Below are 21347 nucleotides of genomic sequence, written 5' to 3'. Positions count from 1 at the left end.
ATCTGTGTTCCAAAACCTATGTGCCTCCATGTCATTTTAAGATGTAATGAGGAGCTCTGTGGCTTCCTTAGATTTCTACATAGAATTTATGGACTCATTACGCTGAGATCTTCCCTCTGCACGGGGCTGCAGGTCTGAATCTGGGCAAAAGTATGAGACAAGCAAATTCCAAATGAAATTTCAAATTAAAAGTGATTTTTGTGGACACTCTCTGTATTTACAACCATATCTGTTTTTGACTCCTAATTATGGTAGCAGTGATGTTTCAAAATTATTTCCATAACTGTTTGTAAGGCCATTTTTTTCCCGTAGTAAATCATTCCAAAGGTTGGCATCTGTAAAACCTGGAACACAATCTTCAGTCTATTAAACAGATTTGGTGCTGAAGGAAACTGAAGCCCTTACTTTCTAAGGAAGACAGTGATGTGGGGACCACAAAGGGCATCTTACAGCCGTAGAAGCTTAGCAGCCCCTTCTATGACATGAAAGAATTGGGGATTAGCTTCCTCCCTGTAAAGCTCTCAGACGTTGGCTTTGACCAACAAGTATACTTATTTAACAAACAAGAAATAGTTCTCAAGTAAAATCCTAGACTACGTGTGGACTGCCATTGCCTGTTTGAGGTATCTCATTCAGGTTTGTGCTGAAATATGAGTTGGCTCATTTGTTCTCAGACTCTCCCACTTATTATAACCCCAGTTACTCTTTCTTAAGATGTATATGGAAACATAGATTCCACATCATCGTCCTAATGTCACAAATCATGGCCTGAATCATATTCTTGCAATAAACAAAGAACTGAAACAAGCTTACAGTTCTTTAAAGTTAATATGGTGCCTGGTATTAAACCATGTATCACAGGTCTGCTGTCAGAGCTAATACATGCATGTAGTGAAGTGACAATATAGGAAATCAATATACAAAAATCTGTTGCATTCCTATACACTAATAACAAACTATCAGAAAGAGAAATTAAGAAAGCAATTCCTTATGATTGCATCAAAGGACTAAAATACTGTATTTCACATTTGAAAGTTGCTAAGAGAGTGTATCTTAAAGCCGTGATCACAAGAAAAAAACACTTTTGTAACTGTATATGGTGACACATGTTAACTAGCCTTATCCTGGCAACCATTTTGTAATATATACATATATCAAAAAGTATGTTATGTATACATGAAAGTTATATGTCAATTATACCTCAATAAAACAATACAAACAGGAAAAATGTATCATGGTTTAAAATTAGTAGCCATTTAAAGAATATCTTGGTGATCTCTAGCAATGTCCTAATTCTCTCACAAAAAGCCAAAAATGCAATATATATGGTATTTCTTGGCCTACTTATACTCATCTTTGGCTCACATACTGGAAATTTCATTAAAAATATCTTTACTATTTAAATTATCCAAAGTATTTCCAAACTTCATGAAAGCAAAGCATGTTTGCTGAATAGATTAACTATTTCCTAAATTCCCATAGGTAGTATTTTATTCTTTAGGGATTAAATAGTAATGACAAAGATGCTCATTTGGAGAATTTTCCACATTCATTGTCTTTCTTTTTTTTTTTTATCCTTACCCAAGGATGTGACTTTTATTGATTTTGAGAGAAAGGAAGGGACAGAGGGAAAAAAACATCTATGTGAGAGAGAAACATGGGAATGAAATAAAAACATGTCCTTTGTATAGAAAAGAGAAATAGAGTTATATTTGGAAATCAGTGAAGTCTATACTTTGACAGAAAGCTGTTATATATCATTGGTTCAATAGTTTCTCTTTCTTAAAGAAGTTAGCAAATAGTAAACAATTTAAGCATTTTTTTCTCTTCACCCACAAGTATCTTAAATATTTGGGCATTAGTATCAAATATTGCAATTTAGACTCAAATGGTATTTGTTTTGGATTCAGATATGTAGTTAGAAATTTTATTTTAAGACAGGATAATCAGTTCACTCTTCAAGTAAATATCTGTTTTCTATACAAGAAGAAAATGATTTCATTGTTTAGCCAAAGAAATAGACTGTAATGGAGAAAACATTAGCAACTTGAGACAAATCCCAAATCCTACATGCAATATAATATCATTCTGCCTATCAACATTATGAATGCCTTACAGGAAATCTACACATACAAAAGGCTCAAATGACAGCCTTGCTGATATCATCATTTAAACCACGCCATAATAATGGTTTTTTGTAATTTAATGTCTGAAAGCGATGTGTTACTATAAATTTAGATTGTCCAGCTTGAGGGCTCATGTACATGAGTAAACCATAACATGGTGTGATCACAGAAAAATAAATTTAACCACTGTGAGTGATACTGCTTTGTCTTCATGGCTAAAAATGGTCAGTTCAGCCGTAAAGCTCTCCTGTGGTGCTCATATATTTATACACTCATAAGCTGGCTGATAGTAAATAATACCGTGACTTAAATATATAGCAAATGTAATGCAGTCAAAACCTGATAGAGGAACTATTCTAGAGAACAGCAATAACTATATTTTCTGAGACAAGAGTGACTTCCACTAGTTTGTGTTTGTATAGAAATATATAACTGAATAAAGATCATGTGACATTTTTGGAAAAAGCGTACTTAAATAACACAAAATTTTGTACCTATATTTCTATATAGGTGTATAACCCATTGAGTACATCAACTATTAACAATTTGCTATACCCTTGAAATGGCATTTTTCATTATCATTAACTTTGAGATTGGTTTGCTTTGTAAATGTGATCATCCCTGTGTGATTTTTAATATTTCTGTTCTTACTAAATATTTTATCTTTAAGGATAAAAATATTAAGATAGATTTAATAATTAACCCACTTAGGTGATATGCTCATTCATATTTACTTCTCAGCATTGGTAGTAAGTAGCCATTTTATACCTGTGCTCCCAATATTTAAAGAGAATTTCCTTCCCTGTCTCTTATAGCAATATACAGATCCATGAATCATTTATAAGAAAACTAGAGGCCTGATGCAGAAAATTCATGCACGGCAGCAGGGGGCGGGGGGGATACCCCTCAGCCCTGTCTGCACCCTCTCCAATCCAGGTTGCCCCCAACTGCCCCCCACTGCTGGCCTGTTTGCTCCTGACTGCCCCCCTCTGCTGGCCTGGTCGCCCCCAACTGCCCCCCTCTGCTGGCCTGGTCACCCCCAACTGCCCCCTCTGCCAGCCTGGTCGCCCCATGCAGCCTGCTGATCAGTCATTTGGTCATCCCTCACTAACCCCCCTGCCAGCCTGGACGCCCACAGCCTGTTTGGTCATCCGTTCGGTTGTTTCCGATATGACAGCCCTTGGCTCTTTCTATATATAGATGTCAGTTACTCTGTTTTGATTTGTTGTACTATGTAATAAAATCAAAACTAATATATGCAGCTGATACTATGACTCAGAAAATTAAATAATCAGTTTGCAAGTAATTTAAAACTTTTATTTAAATAATGACCAACTTACAAGGGATGTAACTACGTTGTTGAAATACTTAAGCTGGTGATACATAACAACTGAATGTAATGAGTGAACCTTAAGTAGATCCTAAATAAATTTAAAACACTCTTGGCTGTTTAACCTCAAAGCAGTCAATAGGATGAAGGAAGTTATATCAAGTTATGTGACTATCTCAACTTTTGTTTGTTCTTCTCTTGTTGACTCTGAGTCTGAATTTCCCAAAGGACAAATTTCTAAGGAGGACTGGATTGCAGAAGAGTGGGGACAACATTCACTCAACGATCTTACATATTTGATTGATTCCATACTCAGTAGTGAGGCATTATATCCATTTTGGGAAATCTCTATAATTTTCAACTTGTAAACTTTTTAAGAACTATCTGCATTTTATATGTGTGTGATTTGAGTGGTGTTATTAATGTTTTTCTGAATATTTACTATGTTTTTCAATTTAGTTTAATTCCAACAACTTTGTACTTTAATAAAACATTCTAAACATTGCAAAAAATCTATATGATATATTTTGGGGACAGCTAGAGAAATTTTGATATAAAATGTGTAGTATATGATATTATTGGATAAGTATTAATATCTTTACTGTGATAATATATTTAGGAAAATTACTTGTTCTTAGAAGATATATGCTAGAGCATTGAAGCGTGAAACCACATCTGCAACTTATTTTCTAAAGATTTTCATATATGTACATTCACAGTACATACATGACATATACTTTCATATGAGAGAAAAATAAATATGACAAAATACAATTCATAAATCTAGGTATACCACTATTCATTGTACTCATGTACCAAATTTTCTGTGGACTTGAAATTTTCAAAATAAGAAATTAAAGGGAAACGCTTATTCTAGTAAATGAACAAGTTGCTTAGCTTTATATTAAATATCTATATTCTATCTCTGTATTATTTATTTTGGAAAAGTTTTAATATATCCAAAAACTGTTAGAAAGTATTGATTTTTTAAAGAAAATTATGCTTAATTTTAAAAAATTATAAGAAAGAAGATGATAGTGACTGTATACTTTGGGAGTGATCATTTTAGGAAACTTTGGATGAATGTGTCTCTCTGCTAAAAATTTTTACTATTAATTTGGAATCTAACATTTACTGAGGAAATGTACCTAAGAGGAAGTTCACAGCCATTATATCACAAGTGGTAGATGGGGAAAGACTGAATTAATTTTGATTAAAAGCAAGGTCAAGTACCCACCTTATAATTGAAGCAACGAACAAGAAATATCAGATAATCAGACCTCTTTATGAAAACGTAGGCAATCACAATATTTTGAAATTAAAAATGCTGTCTTTTAATTCTAAGTCCTGCATATATTTCTGCACTTACAGGAGGAGCCGAAGACAAGATGTGAGGCATGGCAACCCACTGACCCAATGCAGAGGATTCAATCTCAAAGGTAGTAACAGTGAGCAATGATCAAACTTGATAAAGAGTAGCAAGGCTCCATACCACATTTCACTTAGGGAAACCTAAAATTCTTGGTATTTAGATATGGTAATTGAAAATTAAATGCTATTTGTATGTATAACAAGAATTGTGAAAAACAAAAGTCTGGGAATTTTCAATATTTGTCATTCTGTAATTGGCTTATTTCACTTAGCATAATGTCTTCCTCAGGGTTCATTCAGGGTTCTACCATGTGTCAGAAGTTCTTTACTGTTTAAGGCGGGAAAATATTCCATTATGTGTATATATCAACTTTTTTACCCATTCCTTCATCGCTGGACACTTGGGTTGCTCCACAAGTTGGTTCCTGTGAATAATCCTGCTCTGAATATTGGTGTACTGCAGTGGCTTGATTTTACAATTGATAACCATTGCTTATACTTTTTACAATCCTGTCTTGTCCTTACAGTTAATCTACCCCCTTTCCTCCCATTCTGACATGAAGCGATCATGTTATTACACTTTTCCCACTAATCCCCTCTCCCCTCATCAACCCAACCAACAGAAGTATCTCCAGGCAGAACTCGCCCTGGCTCACCAAGGAGCTGCAAATGTGCCTCTGTTAACATTTAACACTGAGACTCCCATTGTAATCTTTTTGAATCCGGAGTTACCTTTTCACTATTTACTGAGTATTTTATAAACTTTGTGTCCATTCTCCTTAATGGTCGTAGTAGTCATAATGGTGGGAGTATCGGAATAGAGGTAATGAACAAACATGGATGTTGATTTTGTGTCAGAAACTGAGCTAAATGTTTGAGGGTTTTTTTTATGGATTATCTCACTTAATGCTCAAGAAACTCTTCTCAAGTAGGGTCTGTTTCTACTCCCACATTATAAATGAGTATTCTGTCTGTCTAAGCCACCCCATGATTATACTAAAAGCTTTTCTGAATTTAAGAATTTCAGTAAAGAACCTCCATGAAATTATTATACTCTGTGTTTTAGAGCCAAGTAAACTGAGACACAGAGAGATCAAGTGATTTGTCTAAGGTTATAGAGCCGGTAGCAGTGGAGTCAGGATTTTCTCTCAGGTACCTCTGATTCAAAACCTGTGTTCTCAACCACTCCATCCCACTGTGGCCTCACCTTGCTCTCTACCTTTCCTGCTCTTTCTGAATTTTATTGATACTACATTGAATATGGGATGGATCTGCCTTTAATACTGCCTGGCATTTACTAACTCCTTAGCTAGGATACATTTCCTCAGAACTTACAGGCTCAGTTTGCTCAGCTGTGGAAAGCTGAGAGAACCTAAATCACAAGGATGTTGTCATAATAAATGCTCAAGGTGGTATTAAGTGCATCCCTGTTGTTGTTACACCTCTACTATTTGGTGTAAAGTGATTCTTGAATAAATATGATTTCCTTATGTCTTTCCTTCCCTTTGGACTAAATAAAACAAGTGAACCATGTACAGTATAATAGTCTGCTTGTTAAGTGATTAAGACTGATTCTGGGGGCTGCCATAATTGACCTAAATTTTATAGAAAACTAGACATTCAAATAGGAGAATATACTCTGAATTCCATTGTTTCTCTCTCTCTCTCTCTCCACTTATTTTTGCTTCCCAGCATATAGAAATGCAGCTGAAATTGTTCAGTATGGAGTCAAAAATAACACCACTTTCCTTGAGTGTGCCCCCAAGTCTCCGCAGGCATCTATCAAGTGGTTGTTACAGAAAGACAAAGACAGGAGGAAAGAGGTGAGTGAGAGCACAGCAGCCATCAAGCAGGGCTTTGCAAAGAGCATTAAATCACCATCCCTCACCGAGGTGCAGATCAAAGGAAAAGCATCTGAACATCCTTTTATGTCTGTGGGATGACAGGTGCCACCTTCTGTAACCTCCTTTGTCCGTGGGGTTGATGGATTCATTAGAAATCCTCTCTGCCTGCTCACCTCAACAACATGGTGACAGAAACAAGAGCTCGGGCACTCAGACAGGGGTAGTGATGTGAGGAAGCATTTGTAAAAGAAACAAGATGTGGCAAATCCAGAAGCCAATCTCTCACACAACAGCACCTTTGTGCGAGTCACAAGATAAAAGGGGCTTTAAAAGAAAAGTTCAGTTCTCCTCAGCAAAAATCACCCTGAAGTATAACCTTTACGGTAAAGAGCATTTTTCTGCTGTGTGGTCATCTGTTTCCACTGCTTTATTATTCATAACTCTCGGGGTTTGGTTAGGTAATATATGGAATCATTGTTTAAGGGCTGCTGCCTTTATTTAGTGATTTGGGGGAAAAACTAGATTTTCAAATAAAAGAACACTTATGTTAACTTTTTGCTGATTGGAAAGAGCTGTTTTAAAGGAAAACATAAAATGACATAGGGTGAAATATTATAAATAATGAATTTCATAATGTTGATGTCATGTTGTCCTGACAAATGACAGAAAAAAAAGAGGAAAAATATATATGTATACCTAAAGCCTCAGAGTAGTCTAAAATGTAATGCTGTTTTCAGTACATCATAAAATGTGATAGAGAGAAGGGGGGAAGGGAGCTTACTACATTTATGTGAGTTCTATGTGGGCAGTTTTGGTCCTACATGTAAGTTAATTAGGGCTGTGTAAAATGGATGCATCCCAAGCTATAGAATCTAGATACTGCATCAGAGTTACTAAAATAGATGTTGGCTCCATTTGAGAAAATGCTTTCCAACTCTCAGACCTGCCTATCCAGAAATGCTATGAGCTGTTTAGGAAATTGTGTGTACCGTACCACTGGAATATTAAAACATGGGACGATGACCACTTGCATGAGAAGGGACTTCTCTCTCTGGAGAAAGATGTGCTAGGTGGACTTCAGGGCCCCTTCTTGCCCCAGAATTCAAGGATATTAAAGAAATTTAAAGATATTTTATTAATTTAAAAAAATGTTTATTGGATATCTGTTTGCTTAGCTACAAAATCTATCCTCAAAGAAGTCTTGGATTTCTACAGTCTAATTGACTTTAAGTTCTTTGGAATGGATATCCTATCTAATAATAGACAAACATGGTAATTGACCATACCTTTGCTATGCCTCCCATTGGCTAATCAGCGAGATATGCAAATTAACTGCCAAAAAAGATGGCGGTTAATTTGCATATGTAGGCACAAAGCAGCAGAGCAAAGGCCTGGGTCCTGGGTACTGGAGGAAAACTGGTGCTGGCAGCCAGGGGAAGGGAAGGCCTATTGCATGAATCTTTTTGTGCACCAGGCCTCTAGTAGATTATAATAATAACTGCCTTGCAAAGTAACCTGGGCTAGAAGTCATAATGTGTGATGATGAACATCAGATAGGAATGATGTTCTTGGGCTAGACATTGACACAAAGTCTGTCTGTATGTATGTTAATAAGAAACCTAAAATTCAAACAGGGATTATCTAATAAGAATAAAATGTTTTCCTTTTATTCAGTAAAAAGTTCCACAAAATAATATACAGTATAAGTAAATATAATTTTTATTATTTAAAATCAAAGTAAATGAACATACACAGCATTGAATACATTTATTAATACAGAAATTAATACATGAATTTTAAAATGGAATATGTTATTAATTAAAGCTCTTGTGATCATTCTATTGTTCTATTTCAGAATGTTCAAGAATGTCTCAAACTGCAGTGGGAAGGCTGGGGAGGGTTAGGGGGCAGGAGGTAGGGGGGTAAGAGATCAACCAAAGGACTTGTATGCATGCATATAAGCATAACCAATGGACATAAGACACTGGGGGATAGGGGAGGCTGGGGGACTGTGTAGGGCGGGGGGATAAAATGGACACATATGTAATACCCTTTGTAATACTTCAAGCAATAAAAAAAAAAGTATGAAAAAAAAAAAGAATGTGGAGACTCAAAATGTTAATTAATGTCTTAATTTTTTAATAAAAAACATAAGAATGCTATAATTTAAGATTATAAAAGTATTAACTCTAATATAATTATAAAAATCTAGTCTGTGCTGAATTTAATCAGAGCTCAAGTCCACTGATTCTTAATTTAGTTGAATGTACTATTAATATTTTATTAAATTTATCCTAATTCTTCCTTACTAGTTTAGGCAAATATACACTATTTCTCATATCAATAATATATAAATATTGAATTTTTTAAAAAAGTAAGCTAAATGGTAAAAACTAGTGGCTAAAAATATAGTTTTAGAGAATAGTATAAAGTGAAAAATACAAGCCTTCCTCCCTTTCACTTTAATACTTATTCCCATTTCCCAGAGCATAGGGCTACCAAACTGATATATTTAATCATGATATATTCCTCCAAATATTATCTATAATTTTTCTAAACCCCCACTATTTAATATCTCTCTATATATAAAAGCCAGCGACTGGAACGCCATAACGACGAGAATGACCAGTTGCTATGAGGCCCACTGCAGCCAGCAAACTGGCCCAATCAGGGGGTGGGGCCAACTGGCCAACCTCTTGCAGCCCCTTCCCCCAGCTGGCCCCACCCCCCTATAGGCCCCCACCACCCCAATTGGCCCATGGCTCCCCCCCCCAGCTAGCTCCACCCCCAATCAACCCCCCCCCCCCACTCCGATCAGGGGCAGGGCCGGTTGGCCAACCACCCATGGCCCCTCCTGATGGCCAACCCCGCGACCAATCGGGCGGGGCCTGCCGGCCAATCACCTGTGGTTCCTCCCCCCTGCCGACCCATCCCTGATCAGGTCCCAATCAGGGCAGGTCAGCCAGCCAACCTCCTGCCGTCTCCTCCTCCCAACAGGCCCTACCCCAATCCACCCCAATTGGGGCTGGGCTGGCTGGACCCCACCATGCATGAATTCGTGCACTGGGCCTCTAGTCAGTATATATGAAGCTACTTCATTTTTCTTGGTTGCATAGTTTTCCATTGTATAAACGTACCTTAAGTATTTTAAAGCTATCATTTGGTCAGGTTTTTTTCCTTGTGTTTCCTCTTAACAAAAACATTATGCAAATAAAAATATGCATACTTGTAAGAGTATATCTCCTAACAAATCCTTGGAAATGAAATTTCTGCACCAAGTATGCATGTTATATAGGTACTTGTTATATAGATATTATCAAATTGACCTCCATAAATTTCCCCAATTTTGCACAAAAAGAAAAGGCTTTTCTTTCGTTTCTGAATGTATTTACGCATTATCTAAACTATTTCTGATGCACATTTAAACTTCAAAATTGAACATAAAATTTTTGCTTTTATACATCCTAGTCTTTACTTCCTCCTGCTCTCTCTTATCTAGTTCTGTTCCATTTGTCTATGTGTCAATATTATACTATTTTGTGTGGGTAACTTCTTATCTAAAAGAACCTTTCTTTGATTTGGATTCTGTTAAAATATGTATTTATATAGAAATGTACCATTTAGAAAAACATTTCACATGCATTCCTTTATGTTATTTTGTGTCAAATTTCTTTTTGCCTCAGTGAGAAGGTATTCCAGAGTATAGAGGGCAAGGAAATTCTTAGCACTTAGGTTTAATCTGCTCATTGGGAATACCATAGCTGGAACTGTAGGGAAGGTGGGCTTCCAGCACTTAGCTGATGTCTAGCAAATGACAGTCTGTTTTTTGTGTTGTTGCTTTTTCAGTATAAGCCTATAAAATAATTATATATTATTAACCTCATAGCTTTTTATTTCTTTTCTTTGGAAAGTAAAACCACTTACAAATGTTATGAGACAATGGCATTACAGCTTATTTTTAGTGATTCTTTAGTGTGAGATAATTAGCAAAAGCCTTTGATAATGTTCAAAACTGCCTCTGCTTATATAATTTTTAGTTAGGAGAATATTTATTCACTCATTCAAAAGGGTACAGTTCATCCCTTCAATTGTTGCTTCATGTTTTTACTAAGTTTTTTTTTTCTACAATAAAAGGTGATAACTCCAGGATGAAAGAGATATTTTAAATTATGTGTGAATTTCATTTGCTGTATATGTTGACTGTGAGTCATATTCCAAAAGCAACCAAAATTCTGGGCTTATCTATGGAGAAACTACTATCCAAAAGGAATTTACTTTAAGCTGTTATTGGCAATATGAGTGATAACTTCACTCTCTCTTTTAAAATCTGTGTCCACTAAGAAGGAAATTATTTCGTATTCCATACCTTTTTTTAATATATTTTATTGATTTTTTACAGAGAGGAAGGGAGAGAGAGAGTTAGAAACATTGATGAGAGAGAAACATCAATCAGCTGCCTCTTGCACACCCCCTACTGGGGATGTGCCCTCAACCAAGGTACATGCCCTTGACCAGAATTGAACCTGGGACCCTTCAGTTCACAGACTGCCGCTCTCTTCACTGAGCAAAACCGATTAGGGCAGTATTCCATACTTTTGCCAAATTTTTTAAAATCAACAGTATTCTGTATATGTTGCCCATCTATTTTTAGAAGATACAGAGTTGGGCTTTCAGAACTTTGATGTCTCTCTTGTAGGTCAAGCTGAATGAACGCATCATAGCCACTTCACAAGGACTCCTCATCCGCTCCATTCAGGACTCTGACCAAGGACTGTATCACTGCATTGCCACAGAAAACAGCTTCAAGCAGACCATCGCCAAGATCAACTTTAAAGTTCTAAATTCTGATATGGTAGCTGTTGTAACAGACAAATGGTCTCCATGGACCTGGGCTAGCTCCGTGAGGGCTCTATCTTTCCACCCGAAGGACCTCATGGGGGCATTCAGCCACTCAGAGATGCAGATGATTAACCAGTACTGCAAAGACACTCGGCAGCAACATCAACACGCAGAAGAATCCCAAAAGATGAGAGGGGATTATGGCAAGTTAAAGGCGCTCATCAACAGCCGGAAAAGTAGAAACAGGAGGAATCAGTTGCCAGAGTCATAATGTTTTCTTACAGGGGGCGTAGGCTCCCCATAGTCTTCAGTGGTCTGTCTGTCTTCAGTAATCAAATGTTGAACAAAGAATCTTGTTCTTACCCACGGGAAATTCCTGAGAAAGGTTATTACACACTCCTAAAGTGAATGTTACATGAACTGAAACACGCATGCATTTTCTTGTATGATAGTGACTAGTGCTAGACATGTCATGATCCTCATGGTGCATATAAATATTTAAATTAACCTAGATTTTATTTATATCTTTATTTACCTTTTCTTCAAATTAAGATGGTGGTTATAAAACTAGAATTCTTACATCCCTGCATTGAACGGGAGCCATAACCCTGTGGTCTTCCTTCCTTGTTTTAAGGATCTCTAAGGTCACTGATTTTGTGTATGAAAACAAATACCAAAGTCACAACTTTTATATGGTCAGAGTCATATAAATGCATAGAGTAGTTGTCAAAGACTAGAAAAAAGACAAGGAAGAGGGCACCTGAAAGTTACATAAAATGAAAGTACTTCATGAAGAGATAACAAGTTTATATGCTCCCAGTGAACTAGGTTGCTGGTTACTATGAGCTTTGTAAAAATTGTCAGTTGCTAAGATCTGTCACTGACTTGTTGCCTTGTTTCCAGTAGATAAAATGAATGACCCTCATGACAAACAGCTTTGATTGGAGTTATGTCAGTGAAGCATTTATGTTTATATTCTTATGCTATCATTTTCCAAACAGAAGCACTTTTTTTTTGGAAATCCTTTAAGTTATTCTAGACTCAGAGACTATAACCTAATCCTGTTTAATAGATTGAGTTTGTTCTAATTTTTTAGTCTGTGTGACAAATTAGACAATATAAGAATAAAACTATTTTGAAATATCAAATTTGTATATGAGGGTTAAACCCATCAAAATGGAATAATGAGAAAAAACAAAGTAGAAAATGCAATTTTATTAGCAAAATTTTATTAAAATATTACTACTTTTTAACTTTAATAATTAATTCCATTATTATTCTCATATTTTGTTTGTTTACCAACCTCAGATATAAAATTTATTTTTAAGTCATCAGTTAATTTTTAATGATCTTTTGTGAAGAGGTGTTCATTTTGTGGACAAATGAAAAAAAATCTAGTCTGAACAAAAATAGATATAACTTTCTTTTAAAAGAATGTTCGTTCATTATGTTCACTGGTACCTAAATACAAATGTGAGTTTTGTGATGAATAAAATAATTATCTTCTAGTTGTATGCTTGAATCATTTTATTAGATAATTTAATGTGAATTTTTATTCCAAATAACAATTAGATGAAAATTTCTTCATACTTTCATATTTCTTTTAAAGTCACAAATTTGTTCTTTCGTTTTATTTGCCTTTAACGATAATTTCCAGGTACAAACAGAAATTGCATGATATACCTAATCAAAAAAGTTTTACTTGTAGTTAACCATCTATGAAGAATGAATCAAGGTAAATATGTCACCTTTTTAAGCACTACAATATAAAGTTTTAAGAACTGAAAATCATTGTGAAAGTGAATGTAGTCACTGATCTTAATCTAAGAATATCATTAATTATCTAAGTGGTGGTAAATTATGTTATAAGAAGAGGCCTCAATAGGGCAAAAATAGCTATTGAACACAGCATAACAATGTTTATTTTTAAATAAAAAGGTATTAATTAAAAACTATTGTTGCAAATATGTATAATTCTAAAGTAGTCCCTAAAGCAAATTATACAAATCATGTGCCTGCTTAAAGGAGATAAATAAACCTCTTTATTTCTCCTCAACGTGCACAAATAGAAAAGTGTGTAACGTCAAGACCATCTTCTGTGTTTATGGTCAAGCTATTCTATGTACAGAGTTGAAAGTACAATCGTTTCAGAGTCAAAAGACAGGGGAAACCACACAGGACCTCTTGCTTCATATAAATGATAAGGGTGTTTAATTTTGTAATGTTATTTGTGCTATTTAATACATTTTACTTTAACATTATTAAATTGTATATACTTTTATTACTTTTAAAATTATAGAAATCCTTGTTGAACAGAACTGCCAAATGTAAAGAAAATTTTCTTTTTAAAAAATATTGTTAATGTATACTGAATGTTGGTGGTAGATTGGCTTTATTTTGTGTAGATTGACAGTTTGAAGACAATATGTTTTCCATTTGTATTATATATAACATTTCCTAGGAAAGCACTTTTTTCAAAGTGTAGGCTTGTGAATAGATTTTAGCATGATGAAACTGTCGTTGCAGTGAATGTTCACTCTGTGTAAGAAAATAAGATCAATGTAGTTAGTAAATTAATATTTAATTGGATGTTGAATAAAGCATTTGCCTGGCAAAATTTAGATTTTGAGATTTCTTCTATTTCTGAGCGTGCAATCTGTAGCAAGGAAAGTGGAGACAAAGGTTATGACAGAAATTAAAAGTGATCCCAACAAATCTTTCAATCTGAGGATTCTGTACTACTCCCCAGTTGCCTCTGTCTCTCCCTTGCTTATATTTCAACTTAACCTTAATTTTAAATAATTTTAATATATCCTGTATAATTATAATGCATTTCTAGAGCTTTATATTTCCTACCTATGTGAAGAACAATTTTGAGAAAAAGATGACAGTTTTCTATGTCTATTCTTCTAGCTGAAGTTGAGAAACTGTGCATCTTTAAGTCTAGACAAGGAAATAAGCAGACTAAGTAAAACTGTTTTTTTAACAAGAGGCCTTGAGAACTTTATGGAATTTTATACATGATGACAAAGCTGTGGAAGACGGTTGTGGGAAAAAAAAATTTATTCTTTTTCTTAATTTATAACACCAACCTTTTATTCTATAACCTCATTCCACAAGAATACAATCCCTTCTGCAAAATCAAAACCAATTACAACAAATTCCATATATGTGCTATTTGGTGAACTTAATTGCCAATGAATTGTTTTTCCTAAGGGGCCTCTGGTATAGATTTCAATTTTCATGGTTTCATCATAAGGTTACTTTCATATAGCACAAATATTGAGAATTGGAAGACTAGCTCCAAGATAAAATAAAAAAAAATGCCATCTTCACTCTACTGACTAATATATTTGTCTGTTCACCTCATAAAACAATGCTTTCACTCGGTTTGAATTGTGTATTTCTCAGGGCTATTATGTTGCCATGCTTGAGTGTTACTTACATAAAATGCTATTAAAGAATGGCATTATAACAAACACATTAAAATTGTTTATTCTATGTTAGGTTACCCCTCAACCCCCAAGAACAAAAGCAGGGTGAATTCTCTTTCCTAAGTGTGTTCCTGTCCTCTGAATTATTTATATAAAAAAATGCCATCCAAACATTTTATGAGATCAAACACATCATAATTTCTGCATGACAAAATGGATATATGATGGAATCATCAAAATAAATGTCATCCTATTGTTTCTCTGGCTATTTTTTTGTATACATTTACGGATGATCCTTGGCCCATGAATGGTACAATGAGATGGAAGGAATTTATCTGTTTAGGTCCTTTTAAAATGTTACATATACAATTCTATATAGGAAAAAAAAAGCTATAACTTCTTATTTTTTATTTTACTGATTTGTGTTTGTGCGTGGGGAGGGGGGTGGGGGGGGTGTTATAATCATCTTCCCTTCTCTGCTCAGGGCAGAGCTACAAACGGAATAGAGCAAGGCTCATCAAACAGCGAAGCTGGACCTTCGAAGGGTCTTCTGAGCTGATGTGATTTGGCAGCTGTAAATTGTGAGTTGAAGTTGAGAGTCATGAAGAGGAAAAGCTGCTATGGGAAGCCAAAAACAGGAACAGCTCCCTGAGCCACATCAGCCTGGGATTGGGAGAGGGTGCAGCCAGGCCGAGGGACCCCACCAGTGCACGATCGGGTTCGGGGTCGGAGAGGGACATGGGAGGTTGGCAAGCCAGGGAAAGGCCACGGGAGGGCTCAAGGGTGTGTCTGGCCTGTCTCACTCAGTCCTGATCGGCCAGACCCCAGCAGCAAGCTAACCTACTAGTCAGAGCGTCTGCCCCCTGGTGGTCAGTGCACATCATAAGAAGCGGTTAAGCAGCCTTAGCATATCATTAGCATATTATGCTTTGATTGGTTGAATGGAGGACCGGACACGTAGCATATTAGGCTTTTATTATATAGGAGATATATATATGTGTGTGTGTGTGTATATATATATATATATAGAAATAAATATAATTTCAGTCCTTACAACAACCCTATGTATGAGGTGAATAAGATTAGTATCCTCATTTTTTAGATGAGGCACACAATAGGTACAGAGTGGTTAAGTAACTTTCCCAAGGCCCCTCAGTAAGCAGGTAGCTTCTGGGAGTTAGTATTACAAAAAATTATCCTGGAAAACCCACGGAGGTGGCTCCATTGAGCCAGAGGACACATCAAAGACATGATTAGAACTATTATTACAAGTATTGAAAAGAATGATGGCTCCCAAATATCTCTTTAAATAAAATTGTAAGAGAGCAAAAACAAATGTCAGCTGATGAATTAAAATAAGTTTTGACAATAAGGATGTGACATATTCTTCAAAAAGTATTTAAATATTTGAATAGCAGCATTATAATAATATTTTCATTCTCATCTAATTGTGTCAGAACTTTTGCTCATGCTTATTAGAAACAGCATTTTTGTTGAACTCTGTTTCATTCTGTCAACTAAGATTCATCTGCCCAGTGTGTGGGGGGGATGGGGGGAGGGGCATGCAGGAGATGCCAATCAATGATTCTCTCTCATCATTGATGTTTCTATCTATCTCTCTCTTCCTCTCCCTTCCTCTTTGAAATCAATAACAATATATTTTTAAAAATAAAATATTCAGATATAGCAGCTTTTGTAATATGATTTACAGGACAATAGGTAACATCTGGTTCAGGTCATGGAGTCAAAATGCCTAGATTTTACCTTCTTACTAGTATCTAGCTAATCTGGTCCAAGATAGTTATGAAAATAACAATCTCATGCGACTGTCAAGATTGAGATAATTCATCTAAAGTGCTTAAAACTTACCTGATGTAAAATGAATATCAGATAATATTGGCTATTTTACTACTATGCCTTTGCTGCTGGAAATGTCATTTATTAATTTTGACACCAAATATTTATTGAACCATATTGAGATTATACCAGGGAACAAAAGCAATGTCCCTGCTCTTATGAAGCCTACATTATAGAGATGAAGACAAGAAATAAACGAACAAATAATCATATAGTAGGTTAGGTTGAAATACATACTATGAAGAAAATTAAAGAAAGGTAAGGAAATCATTGCAAAGATAGGAGAAAGTGCATTCAGGGAAGAGGCAGATATCAGTAAAAGGCCCTAGGCTGAAAACAATTCTGGCTGACTTGACGGGGAAAAAAAAAAATGAATTCTGTGTGGCTGGCTCTAAGTGAGAGAGGAAAAAGAAGACAAGTATGAGACAGGATCCAAAAGGCAGAGAATCCAAGGCACTTGGGTCCAATGATGTCATATGAATGAGTTACATTCAATACATAATATTCCTGGCTGTTTTTCAGACAACCCCTGAGAGCAAGAATGCAAACAAAGAAAAACAGATCAGCTAGGAGTCCAAAACACTTTTAAAAGTGTGCATAACTCCAGTAGATTTAAGTATTGACTTCCAGTCACATGGAGGCATAAAACAGCTGATAAGAAAGCCCTCCTGGGGTGTACTTTTGAAGTAAGTGAAGGGGTGATATGAGAAAGCCCTTATCCCCCCGATCGGGGAAGAGTCATTGGAGCTGTGCGCACCAGAGAGAAAGAAGCCGCTTGAAGAGCGCCCTAGAGGTGGCCGTGGAGCTAGCAAATGCAGAAACCATCAGAACCGGGGTTTATTACCCAGTAATATCCAGAGGAGGAAGTGGCTTCAGTTTCAATACTGAGAACCAAAGCAGTCATGGCTAAAGATCCAAGGGCGTGAAAGACAATGTTGTGTGAATGCTTTAAGATAGGCTGGGTCACATGGACAGTGGCTGTAAATAATTGAGGATGCAAAAAGCCTTCATGGAGGAGAGTCCTCAATGAATAACATACTGAAAATGCAATGTGACATGGTTAAGAGGCCAGCTATTTTCAGACCAGCTGCCTTAATGGCCCTGGTAGTTGATCCTGATTTAATTTACTAGGAAAGAGATGCACTTTTATCTTGCACTTAGGAGCAAGCTGTCTAAATGGACAAGAACAGCTTCCAGAATGGAGTGTGTGGTGAAACATCAGTTTCAGGAAGATGGAATGACAATGCAGTTTGCATAGGAACTCAAATCTTTAATTCCTAGGGTTCTGGGATCAACATGGAAGCAGTGATTCGGGGTGATTATGCTCCTCACAACAGACTGTCTCCCAGATTACTGCTTTTCTCTGCCCTGTGAAAAGAGGAAATGAAGTGTTTCTAGAAAGATGGTCACTAGACTGACTCCCTTTAGCAGGCAATGTGGCTTTGAATATGGAGGTAAATCCAGGCTCCATCTCAGAAATTAAATAATTCTGGATAATGTAGATACAAATATTCATGAAAGATGAATTTGAGGACGTAGTAAACAACTGATTCATTTCTTTACCTCTCCTTAAAGAGCATTATCCCGCACCATCCCTCCCACTACCACCACCAAAACCACCAGCCTTCCTACAGTAGCTCCCCACTCCAGAAGGCCAGGCGGGCGTTCCAAACCGTGTCAATGGCTTGGGAGACTCCCAAGCCATTAACACGGCAGCCAGGGTATTGGTGCTGAGGCTGCCACTGTGGGTGTGGCTGGCTCAGGGGCCAGAATTGGAACAGTGTTTGGCAGTTTGATCATTGGCTATGCCAGGAGCCCATCTCTAGAGCAGCAGCTCTTCTCCTATGCCACTCTGGGCTTTGCCCTGTCTGAGGCCATGGGCTCTTCGTTTGATGGCTGCCTTCCTCATGCTCTTCTTCATGCGAGGCTTCGTGGTGCTCACCTCCCCATCCCTCTGTCCCTGCTGCTGTGACTCCAGGCCATGCCCAGTGCTGGAACGTGCTAAGCTGTATCATTAAACATAACATTTCTCTTTTTCAAAAAGGAAAAAGAAAGAGAAGAAAAAAGAAAAAGAAAAAAAAAGATATTTCCACCAGAGAACAGCAGGGAGAGTGTTCAACATCTTCCTAGATAGAGCTTGTTTTTCTTTTTTTACTTCCTCAGGAGAAATCATGAAAACCTTTTTGCAGGATTTCTTAAAATACTTTTATTTAGACAAAAAAGCACAGCTTTGCTAGGGTTTCTTCTACTTCCCAGGTTGGTTTATTCCCCCTTGCTTATCCGCACTACATTATAGCATTCACCTCTTTATTGCATTTAACCTGTTGTTTTTGACTATTGCCTGCTATAGTGTGAGCTTCTCATTTCAATCACTTTCTATTCCTAGAATCTAAGATATTACTGACCATATAATATGTGCCTAATAAACATGTGGGTCCTTCTCTTTTTGATACTAGAGTATATAGCAAATCCTTTTAAATGCTCATATCTAATGACTAAGGGATTATTAATACTATGTACTATAATACAGATTTCAGAACATCAACAGTTATTGGTTTGATAATTCATAGACTTTTCATTATGGTAAGTAGAACACCCACTAAAACTTAAAACAATTAAAAATTTACCATCTACCTCCATATAAGAAGTGAATAGCGACATTTCAATTCTCCAAGGGAAAGCCAAGACAAATATAAAGCATTTGTTAATAAAAGATGATACAGAATAGTCAAATAGTTTTCCCTATATTACAAGGGAAACAAGAGGTCATGATTAAAATATCTACTTTGTCCTACTAGTGTTCTGTTAGCTATGTAAGTCCTATTCAGTCACTGGTTCATCTAATTCCCGCAGCAATACTTACTTGGTATGCATTGTTACACACATTTTATTTATGAAAAAACAAGCTTGGAGTTTCCACAGCTAGCAAGCAGGAGGAGTGAAAACCACATTTACTTTTTGTTCTATACCTCCCAACGAGTAAGAGTGGAGAGAATGGAGACCTCCCTGTAGTAATCAGGGAAGGTTTCATGCTGCAAGGGGATCTTGGAATGGCTATGACTGTGGAATTCACAGAGGTCAATGTGGAGAAAGAAGGAGATTTCCATAGGTTTAGAGCTGGGAGCCTAATGAATACACAAAAAAGAATCTACTGGTTGATTCTGACAGTAGAAGTTATGGAAGAGCAAAGATAAAGTTAGATGTATGTCCAAGAGAATGGAGTGAACAATGAAATAAGTGTAGTTTGCTATTTGTTTTTGAGAATGATGTGTTTAATAAGCGAGAGATAAAAGACACTTTGATCGATGAATGTCCTGGCTGCTTCTCAAACGATTTTGCAGTGAGACAGCACCATTAGAGTTAATAAGTTAAAGTGGTGGAAGAATAATGAATATGTATCTCCTCTCAATAACTCAGTGAGCACACCTAGACTAGGCTTTTATTATACACCTGTGTCAAAACATAGAAGGCCCTTGATTATCTGGATTGGGCTAATTGATTGGTTATCAAATGGTTTGAAATATTGCTAACTTGTGTTTTAGGATTTTATAAAACAAGTAATAATGATAATAATAATAATTACAATATAGTAAACATTAATGGGCAGCTTACTAATTGCCAGGAATTGTTGCTCATGCACTATCTAGTTTAATTCTCATTTTCAAATCTAGGAGCTATGTACTATTATTTACCTTTTTACAGATAATGAAACCAAAGCATAATAATATTAAGAAATTGAACATTAATAAAAGAGTTAATAGTTGAATTTTCTAAATTATGAGGTCCTATTAAATTATGAGTCTCCATAGGTGCTCTATGAAACTCAAGAAATCTTTAATGTTGGTGATCATTTGGGTAGAAAATATTAGAGTAATCTCTATAAAAGAGGATTTCCAGCTTTGTCTTTCTATTTATAGATATTTGCCTATGCAGATAATATGATTTCACCATAACAGAATTTCCAATAGCTATCAACTATGCCAACAGTTGTAATGTCTCCGGACACCACTTTTATCACAAGAAGAATCAATGCTTAAGACTAAGCACTGCTCGTGGGTAGAATTATTTACAACGTCTGTGCCCAATGTAGTTCAGAAAAATCTTTGCGACCAATGTAACAAATGTAGGGCTTAAGGGCCTGGAAGACAAAGGGAACACATTGTTAGGACCCACTGAAACAGCTGGAGCAAGAGGACGGAATGTTTCGTAGATAAATGGCTCTTACGGGTCAGATTACTCTGGGGTGAAAAGTGGAAGGACAGGTGGAAAGACCAGGGTGGTCCCAATAGCAGTCAGACAAAACCATTTTACGGATGATAAAAGGGAGACCCATAAAGAGGTCACACTTTTTGTAATGAGGCCAGGTCTTTTAGTTCGCAATGCAGTGCTTTTTACATATATATAAGTGACTTAGAGACATGGGTATACAGTGCAGAAAAGCGCTCACAAGACCAAAAAACCTAGCTGTCAGCATCAAATAAGTAAGAGGTTGAGTTTCTGGGATTCCAATTTCCTGCTGGCTGCCGTTCAATTGCACTGTCTAAGT

The 21347-nt window shown here is 36.2% G+C and overlaps 1 protein-coding gene across 2 annotated transcripts in view; it reads left to right on the top strand.

The window, feature by feature from the left end:
• The window catches only part of SEMA3C (semaphorin 3C), a 166467-nt gene extending 153450 nt beyond the window's left edge, over nt 1–13017 (top strand). The window contains exons 16-18 of one of the 2 annotated variants that reach the window (XM_081102081.1): nt 4828–4895; nt 6520–6650; nt 11368–13017. In XM_081102081.1, coding sequence (XP_080958207.1) covers nt 4828–4895; nt 6520–6650; nt 11368–11781 — 613 coding nt within the window. In that variant the 3' untranslated portion in view covers nt 11782–13017. Of the gene's footprint in view, nt 1–4827; nt 4896–6519; nt 6651–8526; nt 8741–11367 lie in introns of those variants that run through there. The other variant, XM_081102082.1, reaches the window with a different exon arrangement.
• Nucleotides 13018–21347: the final 8330 nt, after the last annotated feature.

The sequence above is a fragment of the Myotis nattereri genome (assembly GCF_964212035.1).
Source record: "Myotis nattereri genome assembly, chromosome: 11".
Lineage (NCBI taxonomy): Eukaryota > Metazoa > Chordata > Mammalia > Chiroptera > Vespertilionidae > Myotis > Myotis nattereri.
The sequence above is the reverse complement of the archived record's forward strand: the minus strand, read 5'-3'. Positions and strand labels throughout refer to the sequence as shown.